Below are 23,611 nucleotides of genomic sequence, written 5' to 3'. Positions count from 1 at the left end.
CGAGTGGTATGCTGGCATTTATAGCGAGAGGATTCGAGTACAGGAGCAGGGAGGTACTACTGCAGTTGTACAAGGCCTTGGTGAGACCACACCTGGAGTATTGTGTGCAGTTTTGGTCCCCTAATCTGAGGAAAGACATCCTTGCCATAGAGGGAGTACAAAGAAGGTTCACCAGATTGATTCTTGGGATGGCAGGGCTTTCATATGAAGAAAGACTGGATGAACTGGGTTTGTACTCGTTGGAATTTAGAAGATTGAGGGGGGATCTGATTGAAACGTATAAGATCCTAAAGGGATTGGACAGGCTAGATGCAGGAAGATTGTTCCCGATGTTGGGGAAGTCCAGAATGAGGGGCCACAGTTTGAGGATAGAGGGGAAGCCTTTTAGGACCGAGATTAGGAAAAACTTCTTCACACAGAGAGTGGTGAATCTGTGGAATTCTCTGCCACAGGAAACAGTGGAGGCCAGTTCATTGGCTATATTTAAGAGGGAGTTAGATATTGCCCTTGTGGCTACGGGGGTCAGGGGGTATGGAGGGAAGGCTGGGGCGAGGTTCTGAGTTGGATGATCAGCCATGATCATAATAAATGGCGATGCAGGCTCGAAGGGCCGAATGGCCTACTCCTGCAGCTATTTTCTATGTTTCTATGAAATAATACAAGGGGTGATTGATAAGTTCATGGCCTAAAGTAGAAGGAGATGAGTTATACAGCTCTTGTTACATGCACGAGCAGTTCAACTCTTTGAGTGATTATGCAGAAAGTTTGAAGTTAACTCATCTCCTTCTACCTTAGGTCACAAACTTATCAATCACCCCTGCTGTGCACCACTTCCTGGAGGTCCAAGATGCCGACTGCTACAAAGAAGGGATTCGTATGCTCCACAACCGCTGGACTAAGTGTGTAAATGTAGGAGGGGACAATGTTGAAAAATAAATGTGCTAGGTTTTCTTAAATTGACTCCTTCTACCTTAGGCCACGAACTAATCAATCACCCGTCATAAATATTACCCATTGAACTGTGACAATATACTGGAAACTAACGTTGTTTGTGGCCGCCATGTAACTTTGCCTCATGCATGAAAGTGTTGCAAAACAATTCATTGATATTAATAGCCAGACCTCATTAATTTGCAATGCTAATTTACCAAAACTCCCAGGAAGTTTTAATGAGAAACTAGAGACTGCCTAGGTAAATTAGTAGCCAACACAAACTGCTGGAAGGGAAACCCACTTGGAAGTAAAGAAGCCTGAAGAAGGAAAGGTACAGGGTTGATTTGCGTTCTTGTTCCACAGGTCTACAAGAGCACCTAGAATAAATTCGTAAAGATTATGTTATTCTTCAGGCTCTGGCTGGTGTTCCCGATGTGTTGTTGCATGGCATGGAAGACATATTAAGCCTCAGATTAACACCTCATCAGTGTCAGATCTGCACATTTAAAGAGGGAAACTGGACATTAAGGTTTCAGTAATCTTTTCATCGTAATAGTCTCTATGAAATGGGTAAGGGGAAAATAGAGGTCTACATCCCTAATAAACATTTTGGTACGTTATCAATAATTTAGCTGTTCCTAATTCTGACTTTTTTGACTATAGTAATCACGGCCTGTCTACAATTCATGGGGGGAATCTCCGAGCCCTGGAAGTCATAGGGTCATTCAACATGGAATCAGGCTTTCTGGCCCATGTGGACCAAAATTCCTATCTAAGCTATTTCCAGTTGCCTGTACTTGGACCATACCCCTTAAACACTTTGCTATCCATGTTCTTGCACAAGTAACTTTTAAACAATGTTAATATATTTGCCTCAACCACTTCCTCTGGAAGCTCATTCCACATACTGATCAGCCTCTGGGTGAAAAACTTGCCCCTCCAATTCCTATTAAATCTGTCCCCTTGCACCTTGAACCTATGCCCTCTCATTCTTGATTTCCCCAAACCTTGGAAAAGGACTGTGCATTCACCCTGCCTATGTCTCTCTTAATTTTATACACTTCTATAAGGTCATCCCTGATTTTGCTGCACTCCAATGAATGAAGGTCAAACTTGCTCAGTCTCTCTCTATAACTCTGTACCTCAAGTATCTGCAACTTCCCAATAATATCCTCTGTACTCTTTTCAGCTTAATGATATCTTTCCTATAACCAAGTGACCAAAACCGAACATGATATTCTAAATGCAGCTTCTTCAATGTCTTGTACAACTGCAACATACACTAAGTGGCCATGTTATTAGATAGACCTGCTCATTACTGCAAATATCTTATCAGCCCCAATCATGTAGCAGCAACTCAATGCATAAAAGCATGCAAACATGGTTAAAAGGTTCAGTGGTTGTGCAGATCAAAGATCAGAATTGGGAAGAAATGTAATCTAAATGACTTTGACAATGGGGTGATTGTGGTTGCCAGATGGGGTGGTTTGAGTATCTCAAAAGCTGCTAATTTCCTGGAATTTTCATGCACAGCGATCTTTAGGGTTTACAGAGAATGGTGCAAAAAACAAAAAAAAAACCACACACACAGCGGCATTTCTGTGGCAAAAATGCCTTGTTAATGAGAGAGGTCAGAAGAGAATGATCAGACTGTTTCAATCTGACAGGAAAGCAACAGTAGCCCAAATAACCATGTTTTTGAACAGTGATGTGCAGAAGAACATCTCTGAATGCACAACGTACTGAACCTTGAAGTAAGTGGGCTACAGCAGCAGAAGATCACGAGCATACACTCAGTGGCCACTTTATTAGTTACAGGGCGTACCTAATAAAGTTGCCACTGAATGTAACATGCCAACGTTTATACTCATTGTCTTGCCCAGTGAATGACAGTGTCCGGAAAGTTTTCTTCATCATCCTGTCTACCATCGATGGCACTTTCAGCGAACCATGTACTTGTGCTGCAACACTCCCCAGGGCCCTAAATTCCTTGTGAAAGTCTTAAGTTTATATGTCTTCCCAAAGTGCAAGACATTGCACTTATCTACATTAAACTCCATTTACCATTCTTCAGCCCATTTACCCAGCTGATCAAGATCAGAGCTGTTAAATAAGAGGCTCATAAAACACATGCATTGCTGTAATGGAATTGCTAGTCACCCCAATGTTTTGGTGAAAGTTTCTTAAAGAGCGCGAATTTCAGTTACAAATCTTAGAGAGTAGCAGTGTTGGTTATCCTGTATAACGTTGCTTTGAACTGGCATTGCCTGTCTCATTGTATATTCCCTATTGATGTGTTGTTTTGTTATTTCGGCTACAAGCATTTAGCCCACCTGGTACATGATGTCAGAAGCACCCTTCCAGCCACAGGGGAGTGTTCCCATTGAATGACTGGTGCTGAATCAAAGTGATGGGACTGTGAGGGTGGTGGAGTGCTCCCAGCCATCAGAGGGATCTAGACAGGTTATTAAAGGCCAGTGCCAACACAAAACCATGTATTTATTGTAAGGGGAACCATAGAAGTCCATGGGGACATAGCAGGGAATTTCCTGAAAGAAGGATTGTGTGAGTGGAGTCCTTGAATGCCTGGGTTCAGGGGAAGCCAGCAAGGCAGTAACTGCTGTGTGTGGGATGAAGAAAAAATTACTCTTTTTTTCCCCTTGAATATGAAGCTTGAATTACTTTCTCAAAGCAGCAGTGAGCTACAAACTGCAATATGGCAAAGATCAGCAGCAGCAGCCTGCAATGATCCTGAGGCAATGAAGATGAGAATGACCTGTGATCTAAACCTTGAAGCAGGTCATATGAGAATTTATCTTTAAGGTCATGGACCTCAGTGAGGCCAAGGAACATAACTTGAATTTTGGGCATTTTAAAATAGCAATTTCAATGGTAGTAAAACCTGGTTGTTCTGTGAGCCTGAATATCTAACTGCAAACAGAAGTTGTGTGTCACCACTGTTAATAATGTAATTTGGGAGAGTTTTACATGGAAAATACGTGTTAAGACAAATTAAAATCATGATTAAAAGGAGTGATCTTTTTCTTAAGAATGCCAAGTAATGCAGCAATGTGCTCATCTTGCTAGACTCAAGGTTGAACTAACTTTCCCCTGTGCAGCAATGGATTTTTGGAGCTATCTGAATGAATTTCTAATTCCTGTGTTTTAGTACCATAGAACATAGAATATTATAGTACAATACAGGCCCTTCGGCACACAATGCGATGACCTTTTAGCCTGCTTAAAGATCAATCTAACCCTTCCTTCCTACAGAGCCTTCCATTTTTCTAGCATCCCCATTCCTATCTAAAGGGGGATGACCTTCCTGGTGGAAGCTGCAGCAACCAGGTCTCTGGCACTGAGTTTGACTGGTGGCTCAGAAGTGAAGGGAAGAGAGGACGAGTGTGGTGGTGAGAGGGGTTCAGTAGTTAGGGGAACAGACAGGAGTTTCTGTAGACATGAAAGAGATTCCTGAACTCCAAATATGTTGCCTCCCGGTTGCCAGATCAGGAACATCTCAGACTGGATCCACAACATCCTTAAGGGGGAAGATGAGCAGCCAGCAGCCATGGTACATGTTGGTACTAACAACATGGAAAAAGGGATGAGGTCCTGAAGGAGAATATAGGGAGTTACAGTGTCTAGGAGGCCAAAAAACAGGACCTCAAGGGTATTAATGGGCCATATGACCCACCATGTTCACACTGTCGGCATATATCCATATAAATGTGATCTTCCATCACTTTCATGACTTGTAGCCTTTGATGTCTAGGTGCCCATCTGGACTCACTTAAACACTGTAGGCATCTTTGCTTTCAGCACTCACATTACTAAGCACTGGGTGACAAAGATTCCCCTCAAATTCCATTTAAGGTATCCTCAATCTTTGCCCTCTTGTTTAATTCATCACTGCCAGGTGAAAAGATTCCTGCAACCTACTCTTCACATTCTTATATTCTTCAATCATTCTCCCTCTTAAACTCCACTATTCCAGGAAAGCAGACCTGGCCTCTTCAGTCGCTCCTCATAACTAAATCACTTCATCCCAGGCAACATCCTGGTGAATTTCATTTGCGTCTTCTCCAGCATTATCATATCTTTCTGAGAGTGTGGTAACCAGAACTACACGCACTACTCCCCATGACGTTGACCAATATTTCATAAGGCTGGAACAAAAATCTCCCTTTTCTTGTGTTCATTGCCCAGACTAATGAAAGCCAGAATCTCATGTGTCTTCCTAACCAAGTTATCTACTGCACTGCCATGTTCAAGGATCTTTGGACTTGCTTAACAAGATCCTTCTATTCTTCAGTACTCCCTGGGACCTTGATGTTCATGGTGTTTGTCCTAGCCTCATGAGTACTCCCAAAGTACATTACTTCACATTTATCAGGAACTTATCACATTTATTGCAGAAATGGGCTGAGACATAGCAACCTCCATTTGCTGTGTCTCAGCCCATTTCACCAATATTTTGATATTGCCTGACTAATCCCGACACCATCAACAACTCCACCAGTCTTCGTGTCATTTGCAAATCTACTGATTATGCTATGTCATTCACGTATATTACAAACAATACCCATTAATCCCAGTGGAGCACCATTAGTCATAGGTTTACAATCACAATAACAAGCTTATACATCACCTTCTGTTTCCTATTGCCAAGCCAGTTCTGATCCAATTTGACAACATGCCCTGGATCCCATGGGCTCTAACCTTTTGGACCAGTTTCCCATGTGGGGTCTTGTTGATGGACTTCAGTGTAAATCAGAACTACTGACTTGCCCTTATCACTTTGCTGCTTCCTCATAAAATTCATCCAGACTGAATTTTCTCTCTTTTCCATGACCCATCTTCTGTAGGTCTATAAAAATATTTCTGTTTAAGTTCAAATCTCTTTGAATGTGATTCGTTGGTCAATTTCCACTGTTTTAAGACAAATGGATGTTTTAACTCTAAGTATGCATGGTTACCTTATATATAAGCATGACGCTGAAAGAAAAAGAATACAGTTCTATTCATCAATAACAATTACTGCCACCTGTGTAAAATCTAGCCTTCTTAAAATTTGATTCTAATTATATCTGGTTACCAGCAGGACATGTATTAAAATAGCTAAATCAGAATCTCCTGCCAGGTGAAATGACCCAAAGAACTTTTCACAGAATCATAGGATTGTTACAACAAAGCACAAGACCATTTAACACCTCAAAACAACACTAACTCCTTGCAGAACTATCCATGCAGTCCTATGTGCCTTGGTTTTAAGAATCCTTCTAAATTATCCATGTCCCCATAATCCTTGTAAATTATTTTCTCCTGAATGCCTGTTCAATTCTATTAACTGCTTGTTTAGACTCTGTCTAAAGTAAATGAGTTACTATCTCCTTTTGTAATATTGGACGGATACAAACAGATATTTCTAAGATAATAAGAAGGAGAGGCTGTGTTTCATAAACCCGCTTTTCCTTTCTCTTTTTGTAGTACATCCAGAGGTTAGAAGCAGAAAATAAATGTTCCAATGCACAATTGGTACAATTAGTAAGTATGTTCATTTCTTGTCATTTGATTTAATTATCAGAATTTGTTGTCTGCCCTTACTTGTGCATTACTAAAGATTTATTTGTTGTTGACATACAGTGTGGAATAGGCCCTTCCAGCACTTTGAGCCGCGCCATTGAGTAACCACCAATTTAACCCTTGCCTAAATGATGGGACAATTTACAATGACCAATTAACCTACTAACTTGTACATCTTTGGAATGTGGGAGGAAACCGGAGCACCCGGAGGAAACCCATGCATTCCGCAGGAAAGATGTCCAGAATCCTTGCAGATGATGCCGGATTTGAACTCTAAACTCCAATGCCCCGAGCTGTAATAGCGTCATGCTAGCACAACACTACGGTAGCATTCTGTAACAGACCACCATTGAAATGGAGCACCATTGTACTAAGTGGTCTCTTACATTTCTTAAAATGGCTTCTGTTCCCATATGATACTAGATGCCATGAAATGTTAAATATTTCACAAATCAGTAATTTTCTCAAATAATCTGCTGTTAATAGATGATCAAGATGTTCTGTGATCTATTGCTCTTTATGTTGTTCAACTTTACTTTTCTGCCATGGTGTGTTCCAGTAGAGCCTACAGCTGTAATGGTACGCACACGTAGGAATAGCTCTTAAATCCTATAACATACACAGCATGAATATTATTTGAAATGGAGCACCATTACATTAAGTGGTCTCTTTCCATTCTTAAAATGGCTTCTGTTCCTATATGATACTAAAACTGGTTCCCTACACCCTATAAATAATACTTGAACCGGCCTATCTGCTGGGATCCCTGCCTTTGTAAAAATGGAGAAAATATTTCTATTTATGGGGAGACCAAAAAATAGTTCTGTAAAAATACAGCAACCATAATAAACCCAACTGGGAATCCAAGAAACAGATATTTATCTAAAAAATATTAAGAATAAAGAACTTCCTGGCACATGGAGTGATTGAAGTAAATTGAACAGTTACACTCAAAGAGAGCTAGGTAACCACAGAAGGGGAAAAGGAATAGAAGGCTATGAGGCCAAGATTGGATGCATGGAGCATAACCTCTGTCGCAGATCAATTGGACTCATGTCTTGTTTATCTGAGTATTTCAGTGTTTTCCTGTACACTCCCATCTACTATTCACTGGAAAATTAGGATTGAAATGAGATGTTGGAAAATTTAGGTTAGTCCTTGGATCTCCATGATGCCCTGTTACAGCAAGTTGCAAAATTTAACCTCCTTTAGGGACTTAACAAACTTTCAGAACATCTGTGTTTAATACCTTGTGAGATTTTGCCAGTCATCTCTGTTTTTTTGGCATGACAGTGTTAAGCTCTGAACAATGATTTCTCTTTGTGTCTGCTAGTAGATTTGAGTAGCTCAACATTTCATATTTATGTTGAAAACTGAAAGGGGAATGTCAATAAAGTGTACTCAGTCTTTTTTCAGCTGAGTTGATGATATTTAAATGCCTGATCAACATCCACTGTAGTGGAATCTATTCTAAAAGCACTTGAAAGGAAACTAATGTGATGTTGTTGCTTATTTTAGACAACACCCAATCTTACTGCCCATTTGATTCCACCAGAATGTTACGCTTGTTGCTATAAAATGAATAATGGATCAATCAGATAATTGCCACTTACGAGAGTTTAAAATTATCCCATAGATTGTTAGTACATCAACCTTAAAATGGTACTGACAGTAATATATTACTTCCCCCGGGTCCCCTCCTCCTTCCCTTTCTCCTATTGTCCACTCTCCTCTCCTATCAAATTCCTTCTTCTTCAGTCTTTGACCTTTCACACCCACCTGGCTTCACCTATCATCTTCCAGCTCATCTCCTTCTCCTCCCCCAACCTGTTTAATTGGACATCTCCTCCCTTCCTTCTCAGTCCTGAAGAAGGGTCTCCGCTTGAAAAGTTGATTCTGTTCCATAGATGCTGCCTGACCTGCTGAGTTCTTCCAGCATTTTGTGTGAATTTCCAGCACCTGCAGACTTTGTCATGTTAGAGAAATATATTGTTGGAGATGCCATGCTTTAGCTTAAAAATCTTCCAGTTTAGTTAGATATTAAAAATCTCGTGACAACTTTTGAAGAAGGATAGAAAATTATTCCAGTAATTTAGTTAACATTTATATCAATAGCATCTCTGAAACATAATAATTTTGACATTTTTCTTGTAGCTATTTGCGGGACCTTGGTGTAAATAAGATGGTTGTTATGTTTCCCCGCCTGATATACTGTCACTTCAAGAAAACTAAACTTAGGAAACATGATTTGAGGACATTGATGTTGTAATGCTTGCTGATTCTATTATGTGACTTATATATTTCATATATTTTATTCCAGAAACAAAAGCACAAACGAATTGTGAGGAAGCTACAAATTAAGTTAGCTCAAGTCAAACAAGATTCTGCAATTAGTGTGACCAAAGCAAAGGAGAGAATCCAAGCATTGGAGAGTGAAATTAAACTCACCAAGGGTCAGTATGAGCTTTGTTGTGCAACAGCACTACTGCATACAATATATGTACTTGCACGGTTTATTGAAACACATGGAGCACTCTATCCATATTGTGGTAAATGTTAGTTGAAATTTGAGGTAAATGGTGTTAGAAAATCAACTCATGAAAATCACTCTTATTGGTTCCTGCTGCAATCATGCCTTTTACTGTTTAATTAGTATGAAAGGTAAATAAAATATTTTCGTCTGTCCAAAGGCCAAGTAAAATTATTAATTTTGGTATCCACTGCACTAGTAGTACATAGCATCTTACATCTTGTTATGTAAAATGCTCCAACCCAGGTTAGAGAGAAACTGGGGGAGGAAACTGGGATTGGGTCTATTTTTTGACCCAATTCTCAAACATCCCACCAGATCTATGGTAAGTGATTGATAAAATGTCGGTACTTGGCCCCACTAAGGCCATTTTCAGATGTTTGGCGTACCTTTGTATCCTCTTCTTCTCAGGCGGTCCTTCAGACCAAGAAGGCTAACTTTCAGTCTAACCTCCAGTCTAAAGTCCTGATGAAGGGTCTCGGCCTGAAACGTCGACGTCCTAGAGATGCTGCCTGGCCTGCTGCGTTCAGCAGCAACTTTGATGTGTGTTGCTTGAATTTCCAGCATCTGCAGAATTCCTCGTGTTTGTGTTTTCAGCCTAACTTTTTGGGTTCTATGGTGAGTGATGAGGCAAGTATGGCAACTCCAGACTTTCCATAGTGGAGCATGACCCGACAGGTAAGTTGATAGCTTGTGAGGTAGTTCACTCCTTCCGCCAGTTAAGCAGAGCTTGTATGAGCTTCTCAGCTAGACTTGAGTTCCTCTGCATCATTTCTCAATTTTGTGTGGTTGAGAGCAAGGACTTCCCAGAACACAAAGAGATTGCTGCATTTTTCAAGGACTAGAGCACTTCCTTGAATCTTTCCTCTCTCTGCTTGGTAATCAGCCTGTGTGACAGAGCCTGGAACAGGGTGTCTGTTTTGGAAGTTCAGTGTTGGACATGTGAGTGTGCTCAGTAGAGCCAAATGAGTGCAGCTAAGGGCTCAGTGCTGAGAACATTGGCCCTGTAGAAGATACTCATTTATCCTTTCCTAGTAAAATTGGCAGAAAATATGCTGGGTGGCGCTTTGAAATCACTCCTTTAATTAGTTTTGGTTTCAGAAGCGTATAGGAGGACAGAAGTCACTACTGCCTTGTAGATCATGAGTTTGTGCTACATCTGAGTTCTTAACATTTAAACAATCATTTCCTCAATCAGCAACAGATTATGCTGGTGCATTGAAGGCAATGGTGAATTCCAGTATCAAGGTTTGCCTTTGCAGAAAATTGGTGCTGAGATGTTGAAGTGTTAGTGTTTCTCAAGGTCTTGTTGTGAACCTTTGTTACCAGAAATTAGTGTTTAGTGCAGCAGGAAAAAAACTGGTAGAATATCTGTGTCCTGCAGGTATTGAGTAGAAGGTCCACCCTCTCATACAATTCAGTGAACAAGTCACGATGTGCACACTTGACTCCGTCCCACAGCAACCAATTGGTACAGCGCTGCCACTACTCATGGCTGTCAAGTCACTAGAAAGGCTATGCTCTTACTAAAATAAAACAACTTTGGAAATTTTTAGTAGATCTATAGAAGTTCTAAAACTCTGCAGTGAAGAGTCTCAGTAACAAATTCACAATCTGATCATCAACACATGTGAAGAGCAGGATATATCAGGGGACCTCAGAGATGTAATCATCACCATCTTTGGCCATTTAAGAATGTGGTGATCACAGAGGGTCTCTGAAACCAGAGAAAATCTGCAGATGTTGGAAACCCAAGCGACACACACAAAATGCTGGAGGAGCTCAGCAATCCAGGCAGCATCAATAGAAAATAGTACAATCAATGTTTTGGGCTGAGACCCTTCATCAGGCCTCACAGTGGGCCTCTGTGCTGTTTGTTGTGGGTGAAGTTATCAGCAGAGTCCTCTATAATCACCTTTTCCCAATGGCTGAAAGTCTGCTCCCCAAATCACAGTGTGGATTCCATCCATTTAGAAGCGTAGCAGACATGTGTGATAATTCTAAAAGAAGTGCAGAGAGTATCACTTACAACTATAAAACTATTCCTTGTTTTTCCCCTTGTTATTAGCTCCATCAGCAGGCGAGAATATGGTCAACACCCTAACATCTGGCTCACTGCAGAAGCTTGTCTTGATTTTCCCATGGTCCAAGTGAGCCAATCTCAATGAGGACTTGTGGCAAGCAAGGTCATGTTATCACCCCAACATTTTTCTCAGACCTTCTCACTGCAGTGCTCCGCCGTGCTTGCAGGAGTGACCTAATGAGAACTATTCACCATTCGGTATATGGACACCACAGCCAAAGTTACTTAAACTGCAGTAGCTGAGCTATAGTATTGAAATAGTACTTGAATTGTCAATTTGTTCACTGAAACATATTTGTGTAGCCAGGAGATGGCAGCACTGTATTGAGTAGAGCTGTATTCTTAACAGACCTTTTATCTTTTGATTTTAGTGGCCATTCATTGTTCTACTGCCATGCTGCTTGTTAGCTGAACATATCTTGTTGCCACTCTCCATGTGCTTCTTAGTAACTTGCAGCCCGGAATGGCAGCTTCCCATGCAAGTTCACTCCGTCTGCAGATGTGTTTAGTGTAACTGAATATTGTACACAAACACAGAAAACACTATGTTATTTAATATAGGCTTTCCTTGCAATCTAATGGCAATTCAGCTGCAGTTGGGTTACATGGGAACAGAATACTTTACATCATTCAGCCCCCTCCAGAAGTTAAAGATAAACACTGTCAGGGGTGAGGGCACCAGCAAGTGGAAAGAATTCACTTCTAGTGCAGCATGGGTTACCACGCAAAGACAGTAAAGGGAGTTTCCTGCAGGGAAATCCACCAGTAGCACTGACAGTTGTCGTGGGAAACAAGGATGACTCACGACATTTCCCATAAAGGTTTGTGAGAATCATGAACAGCACAGAAAAGAAAATTTAAAGGATATGAAGAAAAAAATTGTTAGAAATTGTACCAAGATTGTCCACTGATCTTTTTATTTTACTTTCTCACCTTAATTCTATATGTAGCTCAGTGCTCATTAATCCTGTGCATGTTAATTGCTTTGAGGATTTGTCATTGAAACTTTTTCAGAGTAATAAAGGTAGATTTGTTACACATTGAAATTATACCATCATGATGTCAATGCCAAGACATTGCAACTTAAATAAAGAGGTGAGAAACTTAGTGGCAAGCTGCAGGAACATAAATCCATGTCAAAGCTCTGCTCTATTGTGTCCTTAAAACAATATGACTGATGTAATGGGAGCTTGATTCAGCTCTACATACATTCTCTAGTCTTAGTCAAATATTCCTCTGATTGTTAAAGCTCTTTGAAAATTCAATATAATTTTAAATTAGTAAAACTCACTTCTATTTGCAGTACAAGTTTTTTTTATAACAAACCCAGAACGTAAAACTTTCATTTCTCTTTCAACTCAGACCTTCATATTTTGAAATTTGGAATCTATTTTTTGAGAAATATAGACAGAAATATTGTAAAGCGCATATAGGGGAATTTGTGGAAACAAAATAATATAGTAAACAATATAGAAATGGCAACCATATCTGACATAAAACTAGAAGGTATAGAAGAAAGAGTAGGTTATTCGATATTTGAAGCCTGCTCCATCATTCGTTAAGTTCGTGGCTGACTATCTCCTCATCATTTTCCTCCACCATCTTATTTTACATCATCGTAATTTCTCTTGATTCCATTAATATACAAAAAGCTGTCCAATTTTTATTCTAAATGAGCTCACTAAATGAGCCTCCACAATTCTTCTTAATGAAATTCCGGTTGTGTGAAGAAATTCATCCTTGTCTCAGTCCTAAATTCTCCATCACATATTTTCAAACTGTGCCCCCTCATTGTATACTGCTCAGCAGGAGAAGCATCTATCCTCTTGCATCCTTTAAGAATTTGGTACTTTATAGGGAAATCTCTTCATTTCTTAGAATACAGGCTTAGTTTAGTTTTTTTTCCTTTGTGGGGAGTTTATTCTTTCTTAATTAAAGAAGCCAAAGTTATTCATTTTATTCTAGTACTTTCTCACCAAGGCTTAATATATTTGCAGTAAGAGATTTTTATTCTACTACTCTCATAATAAACATACAGTAATTTGCCTTCCCAAACTTTCACATTTGACTTTGAATGACCTGTGTAAAAGGATGCCCAAGTTCCTTTGAACACCAGTATTACCCAATCTCTTTCTGTTTTAAATAATACTCTCAAGTAAATAACTTGATAATTTTCCATGCAATATTGCACCTACCCTTTCACTGTGATTTTATCAATTTATCCTTTTTCATTGAACAAATTACCAAAAGTTTGACTAGTAATCCTCAAGCATTTCCTTGGGTCAGGATCACTTTATTGCATACATGCACTCAGCAAGATTTTCCCTTCCAGCCCTTCCAGAAGGGAGCCTATGGATGTATTGAAGAACGAAGTGGGGACACAGATAACATTGGTGGCTATCCTGCGGTAATAAAAAGAATTTGGCAGTCATATAAAAGGATCAGGTGCCATTAGGCCAGCTAACTTCTTATGTGCTGTCATGGGGCAAAGAAAGGGAGGATCAAAGGTGAATGCAAGGAAGACATATCATACCATTCAAATATATACAACTCACTGTGGTAGGATATCATTTGCACATTAAGTTCTTGCAAGTTGAGATATGTTATGAGATGTGAAGTGATACCTTGGACACAGTCTGCACATACTGCAAAGTCCTAAGTAACACACACAAAATGCTAGAGGAACTCAGCAGGCCATGCAGCATCTATGGAAAAGAGTAAACAGTTGACATTTCAGGCCGAGGTCCTTCTTCATGACTGTTCTCCAACATTTGCAGATTTTCTTGTGTTTGTGATTCTGCAACAAGGTCCTAAACTGATTGCTTCTGGGGAAAGAGATGAAAACGTTTGCTTTAGAATTTGCCACCTGTTTTAATTCAGTAGCAAAAGATTGCAGATGCCGGAATTCTGAACTAAAGGTGGAAAATGGTGGGACTACTCAGCTGGTCGGACTGCATCTGTTGGACGAGAAGCAGAATTAATGTTTAAGATTCTGACGGAATGTCTTTGACCTTAAACGTTAATTCTTTGCCTTGCTCTGCAGTTGCTGCCTGACCTGAATATTTTCCCCATTCTTGTTTTAATCCATTAATTCTAAAAAATGAATGGATCAGAAGTAAAAGGAGTGTGAAATCACTGCAGAGTTCCCCTGTAGCCAGTTCCAACGCTCAGCAGGGAAGAGTAAAGTTAGACAGCACAATAGTGGTGGGAGATTCAATAGTTAGGGGGCCAGTCAGGGTGATTCTGTGGCCCATAATGGGACCTCTGCTGTTCTTAATAAGTAAGTGACCTGGATGAGTGGGTTAATAAGTTTGCTGATGCTGCAAAGATTGGTGGTGTTGTTGATAGCATAGAAGCATTTTAACCTGGCCAAATGTGAAGAGTTGCATTTTGAGAGATCAAATATAAATGGAGCGTACACTGTTAATGTCAAAACCCATAACAGTGTTGATATGCAGAGGGATCGGGAGCCACATTCATAGCTCCCTAAAGTGGCTACTCGGGTTGATAGGGTGGTAAGGAAGTCATACGGCATGCTTGTGTTTATTAGTTGAGGCACTGAGTTCAAAAGTTGGGATATTGTACTGCAGCTTCATAAAACTCTAATTAAACCGCATCTAGAGCATTGTATTCACTTCTGGTCATCCCATTATAGGAAAGATTTTGAGGCTTTGGAAAGGATGCAGAAGAGATTTACCAGGATACCGCCTGAATTCCAGGATACCGCCTGAATGCTATAAGAAGTGGCTGGACAAACTTAGGTTATTTCTTTGGAGTGTTGGAGGCTGAAGGAGATCTAATAAGGTTCTGACAGGCCTCAATAAAGTAGACAGGCAGTATCTTTTTCCCAGGGTCAAAGTGCCTAAGAGGGCATGCATTTAAAGTGAGAGAGGGTAAGTTCGAAAAAAATGTCAGGGCAAATTTTTTACATGGAGATTGGTGGTTGCTTGGAATGCTCCGCCTGGGCTGGTGGTGGAAGAGGCAAATACAATAGAGGCTCTTAGTTAGGCACATTTGGTCCAGGAAATGGAAGAATATGGACATTGTGTAGGCTGAAGAGATCGGTTTAGATGGACATTTGATCACTAATTTACTTAGGTCAGCACAACTTCGTGGGCCAAATGGCTTGTTCCTGTGCTATACGGTTCAATATTCTATTTCATCTGCCTGAAGTTGGCAATCCTCTTTCTTGAATTGTCAGAAGGCTTTTCATTTTGCTATGTCCCTTAAAATTCTAGATGTTCATAAAGGTTAATATCAGCAACAAAACTCTTCCAAAATCAATGGAAAACAAATGAAGATAGAGCAGACGATTATCCATTGAAATAATGTCCATTGTTAAGCTATACAACTGAAAGTGTTAGACAAGTTAAGGAAGAGGCAAAGACAGCATTGATTTCCTGAGTCAGTGCAGGAAGCCTACCCCCACCTGCATAGGTACTGAATTGTATTGGTCACCTACCCCACTCATACATTTCCCATTGGTGCAGTTACTTAGAGATTCCAACCTGTCTTAGTTATCTTAGGAAAATCCATGTGGTGCACCCTGAGGCCCTGTTTCTGGACAGCTTTCATAGTATTTTGGTGTTAAAGGCCCTTAAATAATGATGATCAGCATAATTTCAAAATAGTATCGGTTAAACCATGAACATTTTTTAAAACACAAAAGTAAAGTAATTTTACTTGAAAACACTTTGAATCGCTAGAAGTTAATTAAACACCTGAAGAAAAATAAACAACTACATATTTTTGCTTGACTTTTCCATTAATATCATTGACCTTATTGAAGTGAATGGAGTTAGGCTATTAATGCCAATCATTGTGGAGCCAAACATGATGTGCTTCTAAACCTTGTTGGTATGTCAGTACCTTGCTGCTGGATTCCGTGTGCTGAACTCAGCAACATAGTGCCAGTTTGATTGACTGGTGCCTGACGTCTAGCTCATCTTTAAACTTTGCCTGGCAATATGCAGGCGTGGAAGTCAGAGCCAAGCTGGCATACAAGGAAGATGTTGTTGGAGGATTCCTGCTGAACCACCAGCAAATAGTAACTACTTTACGCTGTGTTCTTCCCTTTGGATTGGAAGTGAAGGCTGATTTCAAAGAGTGCATGCAGATGGCTGAAATAATGAAAGGGTAAAAATTGCTGAGGCTGGACATCTGAATGAAAAGTTGAAGAGGGTGGAGACCTTGAACAGGCCAATCAACATTGGTGCAGAGAGAAGCAAAATTAGCTTACAGGTGTTGATTTATCAGCAGATAAGATGGACGAGTTAACATTAAGAGGATGTTAGTATTCTTTATTATTTTGTTTGTCCAGAGTTTGTTGTAATTTGCATAAAATTATGTCTTATGCTTGTGATGTTGCTGCAAGTAAGATGGCGGTGCACTTGGACACAGTAGCCAAACAGGGTCTGATCATAGGTCCTGTACGTTCTTTTTTGATTGCAAATCACTGCTGGAGACTAAGAACATCAATTACTGCAGGACTATCCGATCAATGAGTTGCTGGATAGTGATGGAGCTGGACTTACTGTGTACAGTTGTGCTGTTGTCTGGAGTTGTTTTGTACTGTTTTGGCAAGACAACATGCAATCCAAAAAATGGTCCAAGCCATTGTCTTGGACATTTTTATAGTCATTGCAAGACACTACTGGACATTGGTAACATAGAATACTGTGGCCCAGTTCACTGGTTCATTGGTGAGACTGATGATGGGGTGCTGCATTGCCTCAACTGTTGTGCAGACAAGCCTCTCGCGCTTGGAGTTGCCCGTTGCAGTTACTGGTGAAGGAGATGCTGAAGCTGGCTGTGTGCCATTGCATTTCACACTGGGTTGGGGAGCTGGCTCCTCCCTTCATTGCTGCCTTCCAGTGCTTATCGGTGCTGCCTTCCAGTGCTTGCTCAGTGCTGCCCTCCAGTGTTTGCTCAGTGATGCCCTCCAGTGCTTGCTCGGTGCTGTCCTCCAGAGTTCACTCACTGGAAGAACAACCTGGACCAGGACAACTTTTCTCTTTGTGACTGCGTGTTTTTTCTGAAATTGTAACCAAGTGTGCTATTTGTGCCATGTGCTAGGTGCAGCGTGCTGTGTGCTGTTGGTAATGTATTTTGCACATTAGCCCAGAGGAGTGCTCTTTCATTTTGTTATATTCATGTCTGGTACAATGATAATTAACCTTGAAACTTGGAACTTGAACTTGAAGTAAGTTTTACACAGCACCTGTGCATCGAAGATCGTTTTGGATGTTGGTAATATAGAATACTGCAATCCATTTCACTGGTTCGTTTGCGAGACCAATGGTGGGATGCTGCGTTGCAGGATCTGCATATGACAATAAACTTGACTTTTATCTTTATTCAGTGAAAATGCACATAATTTGATTTTGTGATAATCTGATGAAGGGTCTCGGCCCAAAACGTTGACTGTTTACTCTTTTCTATAGATGCTGCTGAGTTCCTCCAGCAATTTGTGTGTGTTGCTTGGATTTCCAGCATCTGCAGATTTTCTCTTGTTTGTAATTTAATATTAACAGAGTCTTGGGGGAGCAGTGTAATGAATGCCAGTGCTGTGTTTAAAGAGACCATGGATTAAAATAAGAGCCACAGCACTGTCATGTTGATTTCTCAACTTGTGGTATCTTTGACTATGACTAGCCTTTGAGAATACAAGACTGATGAATTTACCAGCACAATCCAAAACTTGAAGGCTAATGTTTACAACAAGTGAATGAATCGATACAACAATGAAAAAGCATGAAATTCACCTGTGTCAACAACAACCACAAATACCTGCACAGCAGAATTGCTCATTGATAAACAGTAGACAATAATGCGAGGTATTTGCCAGCACATTTGTGCAAAACAAAAGCTGTGGAATAGGTTCATATGCTGTGGATGGCATTGCATCCACTGCTTTTAAACATTATCTAATGTACTGTTATTAATCCTTGGTGGGACATGTCCTTCTCTGTGCTCACATCCTCATTGAATACGAAAAGCATTTTCATTTGAATTGCCATAGATTAAACCTTCCAGAAATCTCCAAGCAGACAGTGGCAAGGTGCTTTCTGAAGAGTTAGTGCCCACCGTTTTCATTTGCAGCTGTACAGATATGGCCATAGTCATACAAAATGAATTTACTTGATACTGGATAAAAACAGTGAATGCGATGACATGGGTAGTGTGAGAATCTGCCCCACAGCCTTTTTGTGTGACTGAACTGGAAAGCGCATCCCGTGATTGTCTGTGTCTGCGGATGATGCTTTGTGGTCTGTCAATTCTTTCTATTGTTTCTAATTTAAGACCAGCATTGGAATTGGTCATGGAAACCGCTACTATAAATGGCATTCTGCCAGTTAGCAAACTCTAATTTGATTACGGGGCATTATTTGCCAAATGTTTCTTTCAACAAAAGTTGCACAAATGAAGCCAGAGATTATTTTATTCTGTTACCATAATTAAGTACAATGATAGACAGTGAGAAAAATTAAAACAAATACCTTGTTTACGGTTTATTTTCCTTTATCTCAAGAAATCTCCCCACTCCACCCTAATTGTTTTTCCATACATTTTCCATTTTTATCAATTGTTTTTCAACTCTGGGGTTTACTTTTAATTTTACTGACACGGAGTCAAGAACTGCAGAGTTGAAACTTTTAGAAGTCAAAGTCAAATATATTGTAATATGCTCAAGTGTAATGAAAAGCCACACACATCAAATGCTGGAGGAACTCGGCAGGCCAGGCAACATCTATGGAAAAGAATAAACAGCCGATGTTTAAGACTGTGGCTCATCATCGGGACTGGAAAGAAATGGGGAAGGAGTCGGACTCAAGCTACGTCCACAGTAGACCGGATAATTTTGAAAATGCCGGTTTCGTGTAAAAACGATAGGTGACCACACCAGGCGTTTTTGAAAATAGCTCCGTTCACATTAAAACGGGTATTTGGGCGAATCACCTCCTACTGGGCATGTGCAGGACACATCTACAGAAAACAAGCGAAGAGGAAATGGTATACTTGGTGTGCATTTGTCCAGTTACAGACTAGAAAAACCTAAAAGGAAATTGCCAAACGATGGACAGCTATTGGCTCTCGCGCAGGAGGACTTAAAACTAAAAAAACAAATACTGAAGCGTATGGAGGCAACCGACAGGGAGTTCATGGACAGTATGACCCGACTGATGACAAACATTGAAAAACTGACACAATACCAGCCTCACATCCACTACAATAGCTCCACATACGGACACACAGACCCCCGGGTGGCCCTGCCAACATCTTCCCCACTCCCACAGAGGGGTCGCCCTGGAAACATTTCCTACAGCCATAGTCTCTTCACCGATGAAAGGGTTGACAGGTTTTTTGGTTACCCCGTACACACTACAACGCCCAACCGGCGTTTTCAGATTTAAACACCCTGGAGAGTGTTTTAGAAAAGCTCTGTTTTCAGGGGAGGAAAATGCAGTTTCAGTGTGGACGGAGGGTCAAAACAAAGAGAAAAAGCTCCAGTTACGGATTTATTTGGTCTAGTGTGGATGTAGCCTAAGAAGTTGGGGGGGTGGGAGGAAGAAGTGCAAGGTGACAGGTGATAGATGAAACTGGGAGGGGGGAAGGGGGTGAAGTAAAGAGCTGGGAAGTTGATTGCTGAAAGAGATACAGAGCTGGAGAAGGGGGAATCTGATAGGGGAGGACAGAAGACCATGAAAGCATGGAAGAAAGGGAAGGGTGAGGAGCACCAGAGGAGGTGATGGGCAGGGAAGAAGAGAGGCTGTGAGAGGGAAACAGGAATAGGGAATGGTGAAAGGGGGAGGGGGGCATTACCGGAAGTTTGAGAAATTGATGTTCATGCTGTCAAGTTGGAGGCTACTCAGACGGAATTTAAGATGATGCTCCTCCAACCTGAGTGTGGCCTCATCATGGCAGTAGCGGAGACCATGGACTGACAAGTCAGAATGGGAATGGAAAGTAGAATTGAAATGGGTGGCTATCGGGAAATCCCACTTTTTGTAGTGGACAGAGCGAGGGTACTCAATGAAGTGGTCTCCCAACCTATGTCGGGTTTCACCCCAAACAGTCCTTTCAGGTGAGGTGATACTTCACCTGCGAGACTGTTGGGGTCATCTACTGTTTCCAGTGCTTCCGGTGTGGCCTCCTGTATATCAGTGAGACCCAACGTAGATTAGGAGACAGCTTTGTCGAGCACCTTCACTCCATCAGGTGTGGATTTATGATGATAGATTTTGCCCTCTTGAGGTAACTCCTCGTGTAGAACCACCAATGGGGCACACGATCTACTGAGTTCTGACACGATATCTAGTTCATATTTGTTCTTGGTTGTTGCTTCGCATCATCTGTGTTGTGGGAGCTCACAAGAACAACCTCCCCTAGAGCAATGGCCCCACTATTAGCTGGAATAAAGGTAGTTGCAGATGTGGAAGGAGTATTAATATTGTAGACTGCCTGGGTATACATTCACAATTGGTTTATTCCACAGCAAGTTTTATGCATCTGTTGTATGATAATTTAAGATAATTCAGATAGACAATCTTATTTACAGTATATGCACTCAGTGCCCACTTTACGACTTGCACCGAGTAAAGTGGTCATTGTGTTCATGGTTTTCTGCTGCTGTAGCCCATCCGCTTTAAGGATCAATGTATTGTGAGATAAGAGATGCTGTTCTGCACACCACTGTTGTAATCTGTTAATGTCACCTTCCTGTCATCTTGAACTAGCCTGGTCATTCTCCTCTGTCTTCTCTCATTAACAATATGTTTTCACCCACAGAACTGCCAGTGACTGGACTTTTTTTTTGTTTTTCACATAATTCTCTGTAAAATCTAAAGACTGTAGGATGTGAAAATTCCAGGAGATCAGCAGTTTCTGAGACACTCAGACTACCTCGACTGGTACCAACAATTATTCCATGGTCAAAGTTGCCTAGATCATATTTCTTCCCCATTCTCATGTTTGGTCTGAATAAAAACTGAACTTCTTGATCATGTCTGTATGCATTGAGGCTGCCACATGACTGGTTGATTAGGTATTTACATTAACAAGCAGGTGTACAGGTGTACCTGACAAAGTGACCACTGAGTATATACTTGGAGTTATTATCAGGAACATCTTGTAGCCACACTTCCACACATAGTTAAAAGAGTTGTTCAAAACAATATTAGTCTTCACTTGTATTTGGTTTCCTGGCAGAAAAGGAATTTTGCTGCTGGGGAGGGGTGGTGGCGAGGTGCTAAGTGTACGTCTGACCTCTGACGTGATCGTCAGAGAGTTGCTTAAGGTATGTTTACTTGTTCTGAATCTGTTAATCTGGGACCACCTGAGAGACCTCCAAAATAAACTGTGGGAAAAGCTAAAGCTAGCGATGGTGAGTTTCGTTCTTTAAAGGGACCACTAGAGACTATTCCCATACAAGGCAAGTAACTTGCCCTTACACTTTGCTTTAGACAGGAACCTTCCTCCATGTCCCACAGCACCTCTGAGCATTATTGTGGACGTACATTTGTCTGTTCCCATTCTTGCGAATAGTGGCCACGCGGTAGTTAAATTATTGCCTAGAAACTCACAAAACAATCCAGAGACAGGGCTCAAGTCTCATCATGATGCAGTGGACGTTAACCTCAGTTAATAAACTGGAGTGTAGGAGAATGAGGTGTACAAAATTATGAGGGGTATAGATAGGATGAATGCACACAGGCTTTTCTCCCTCAGGCTGGGTGAGACTCAAACCAGGGATCTTTGGTTTAGGGTGAAAGGTGAAATATTTAAGGGAAATCTGAGTGGGAATTTTACACTCAGAGGGCAATGCAAATGTAGAATGAGCTGCCAGTAGAAATGGTAGATGCAGGTTCAATTGCAACATTTGAGTGATGTTTGTATAGGTACATGAATGAGAATGGCTTGAAGGGATATGATTTGAATGCAGCTGGATGGGACTAGGCAGAAGATTGGATAGGCATAGGTTGGATGGGCCAAATGGCCTGTTTCTGTGCTGTGGTACTTCATGAATCTATGACTCTGGAATTTTGAAAAGCAGCAACAACTAATCTTAATAGCAATGGCTATGAAAGCTCATCTGGCTTACAAATGTCCCCAGAGGAGACAACCCGCCAGCTTCACACGTCTGTGCATTTAGTGGTTCATAACGCAACTCCTGTGGTGATCAATCTTGTAAGCCAAGCAACTAAACCATTACTGCTACTTTCAGCTGTTGGCCGGATGAGTATTGCTTAAACAACTCTTCAGAAGCCCAATGTCAAACAGGACAAAATAACTCTTTTGATTCATATCTCCTTGAACATCATTCTCTCTGTAACTGGTGCAGCATGGTTGCAGTGTGTCCTATTTACAAAATATTCTATGGCTACTTACCCAGACTGCTCTGACTATCCTTCCCAGAACAGTAAACTTCTACTGCCAGGAAGGATAAGAGTGACAGGTGCTTGGTAACACTATGCAATGTATGTTCTCCTCCATACTGTCATGGAAATATCTTGCTGGATATAAATCTTGGAACTCCCTACACAACAGTACTCTGGGGGTATCTTCAGCAGATGAGTGGTTGCTCATCTGGCAGCAGTTCAAGAAGGCAGGTCACCACCACTTTTTCGAGGGAAATTAGAGATGGGAATTAAATACTGGGCTTGCCAGCAAAGCTGGATCCTGAAAAATGAATAAGAATATACATACCCCACTGTGCCTTTGTCAGGTAGATCATTCTACCAATTTTTATCTTTATCCAACAGATATTTGAGTGTGTGCACCTTCAGAGTAATGTTTTGATAAGACGTAATCCCCATTCTGTACCGCAGCCCATTGCTCATGCTATCTATATTAGAGTTGAATGGAATTTTATTTTACTTAGAAAGGTATGATCGAAAGTGTTGATTGAACTATTTGTGATGGGCTGCGTGAAGGGATGAAGTACAGCTGAGGGAAAGATTTGATGCTCTTTGTTGAATTTGAAGTGGTTATTAAATGAATGAATTACATTTACATTTTCTATTAGGCCTGCAATACTGACTGCTCAACTCACTTGTGTCCTGCAGAGGTGTTATACCTAGATCTATCTCAGTGTTTGCAAGCATCTGATGCTACAAGTATTCCTTTTATACAACTGTTTGTCATGGAGTGACTTCCTTTCATTCCTTATTTACATCAGGATTTTGGTGACTACCCACCATCAGGGAGTGAGTGGCCAAGACCATGTCCCTTCCGATGCTATTTGTGAAAATCTGTGCCACATTATGATCTTTGACCAGGAATTTATCGTGCATTAACATTTTGCTTAGCACCTCTCACTGTTTCAGGTGGATCAAATTTGGGTAATGCTGAGGAAGTTAACAAGAGACTAATAAATAAAAACAAAAAATAGCTAAAGTGAGAAATCAAATTTATAAACAAAAAAAAAGGCTGGAAGTACTCAGCAGGTCAACTCAGATCTGTGGGAAGAGAAACAGAGTTAA

The 23,611-nt window shown here is 40.8% G+C and overlaps 1 protein-coding gene across 3 annotated transcripts in view; it reads left to right on the top strand.

The window, feature by feature from the left end:
- The window catches only part of LOC140211419 (coiled-coil domain-containing protein 192-like), a 77,225-nt gene that overhangs the window by 32,761 nt on the left and 20,853 nt on the right, over positions 1-23,611 (top strand). For 2 of the 3 annotated variants that reach the window (XM_072281103.1, XM_072281101.1), the window contains exons 5-6: positions 6,421-6,477; positions 8,837-8,969. In XM_072281103.1, the coding sequence (XP_072137204.1) occupies positions 6,421-6,477; positions 8,837-8,969 (190 nt within the window). The remainder of the gene's footprint in view (positions 1-6,420; positions 6,478-8,836; positions 8,970-23,611) is intronic. The other variant, XM_072281102.1, reaches the window with a different exon arrangement.

The sequence above is a fragment of the Mobula birostris genome, chromosome 17 (genome assembly GCF_030028105.1).
Source record: "Mobula birostris isolate sMobBir1 chromosome 17, sMobBir1.hap1, whole genome shotgun sequence".
Lineage (NCBI taxonomy): Eukaryota > Metazoa > Chordata > Chondrichthyes > Myliobatiformes > Myliobatidae > Mobula > Mobula birostris.
The sequence above is the reverse complement of the archived record's forward strand: the minus strand, read 5'-3'. Positions and strand labels throughout refer to the sequence as shown.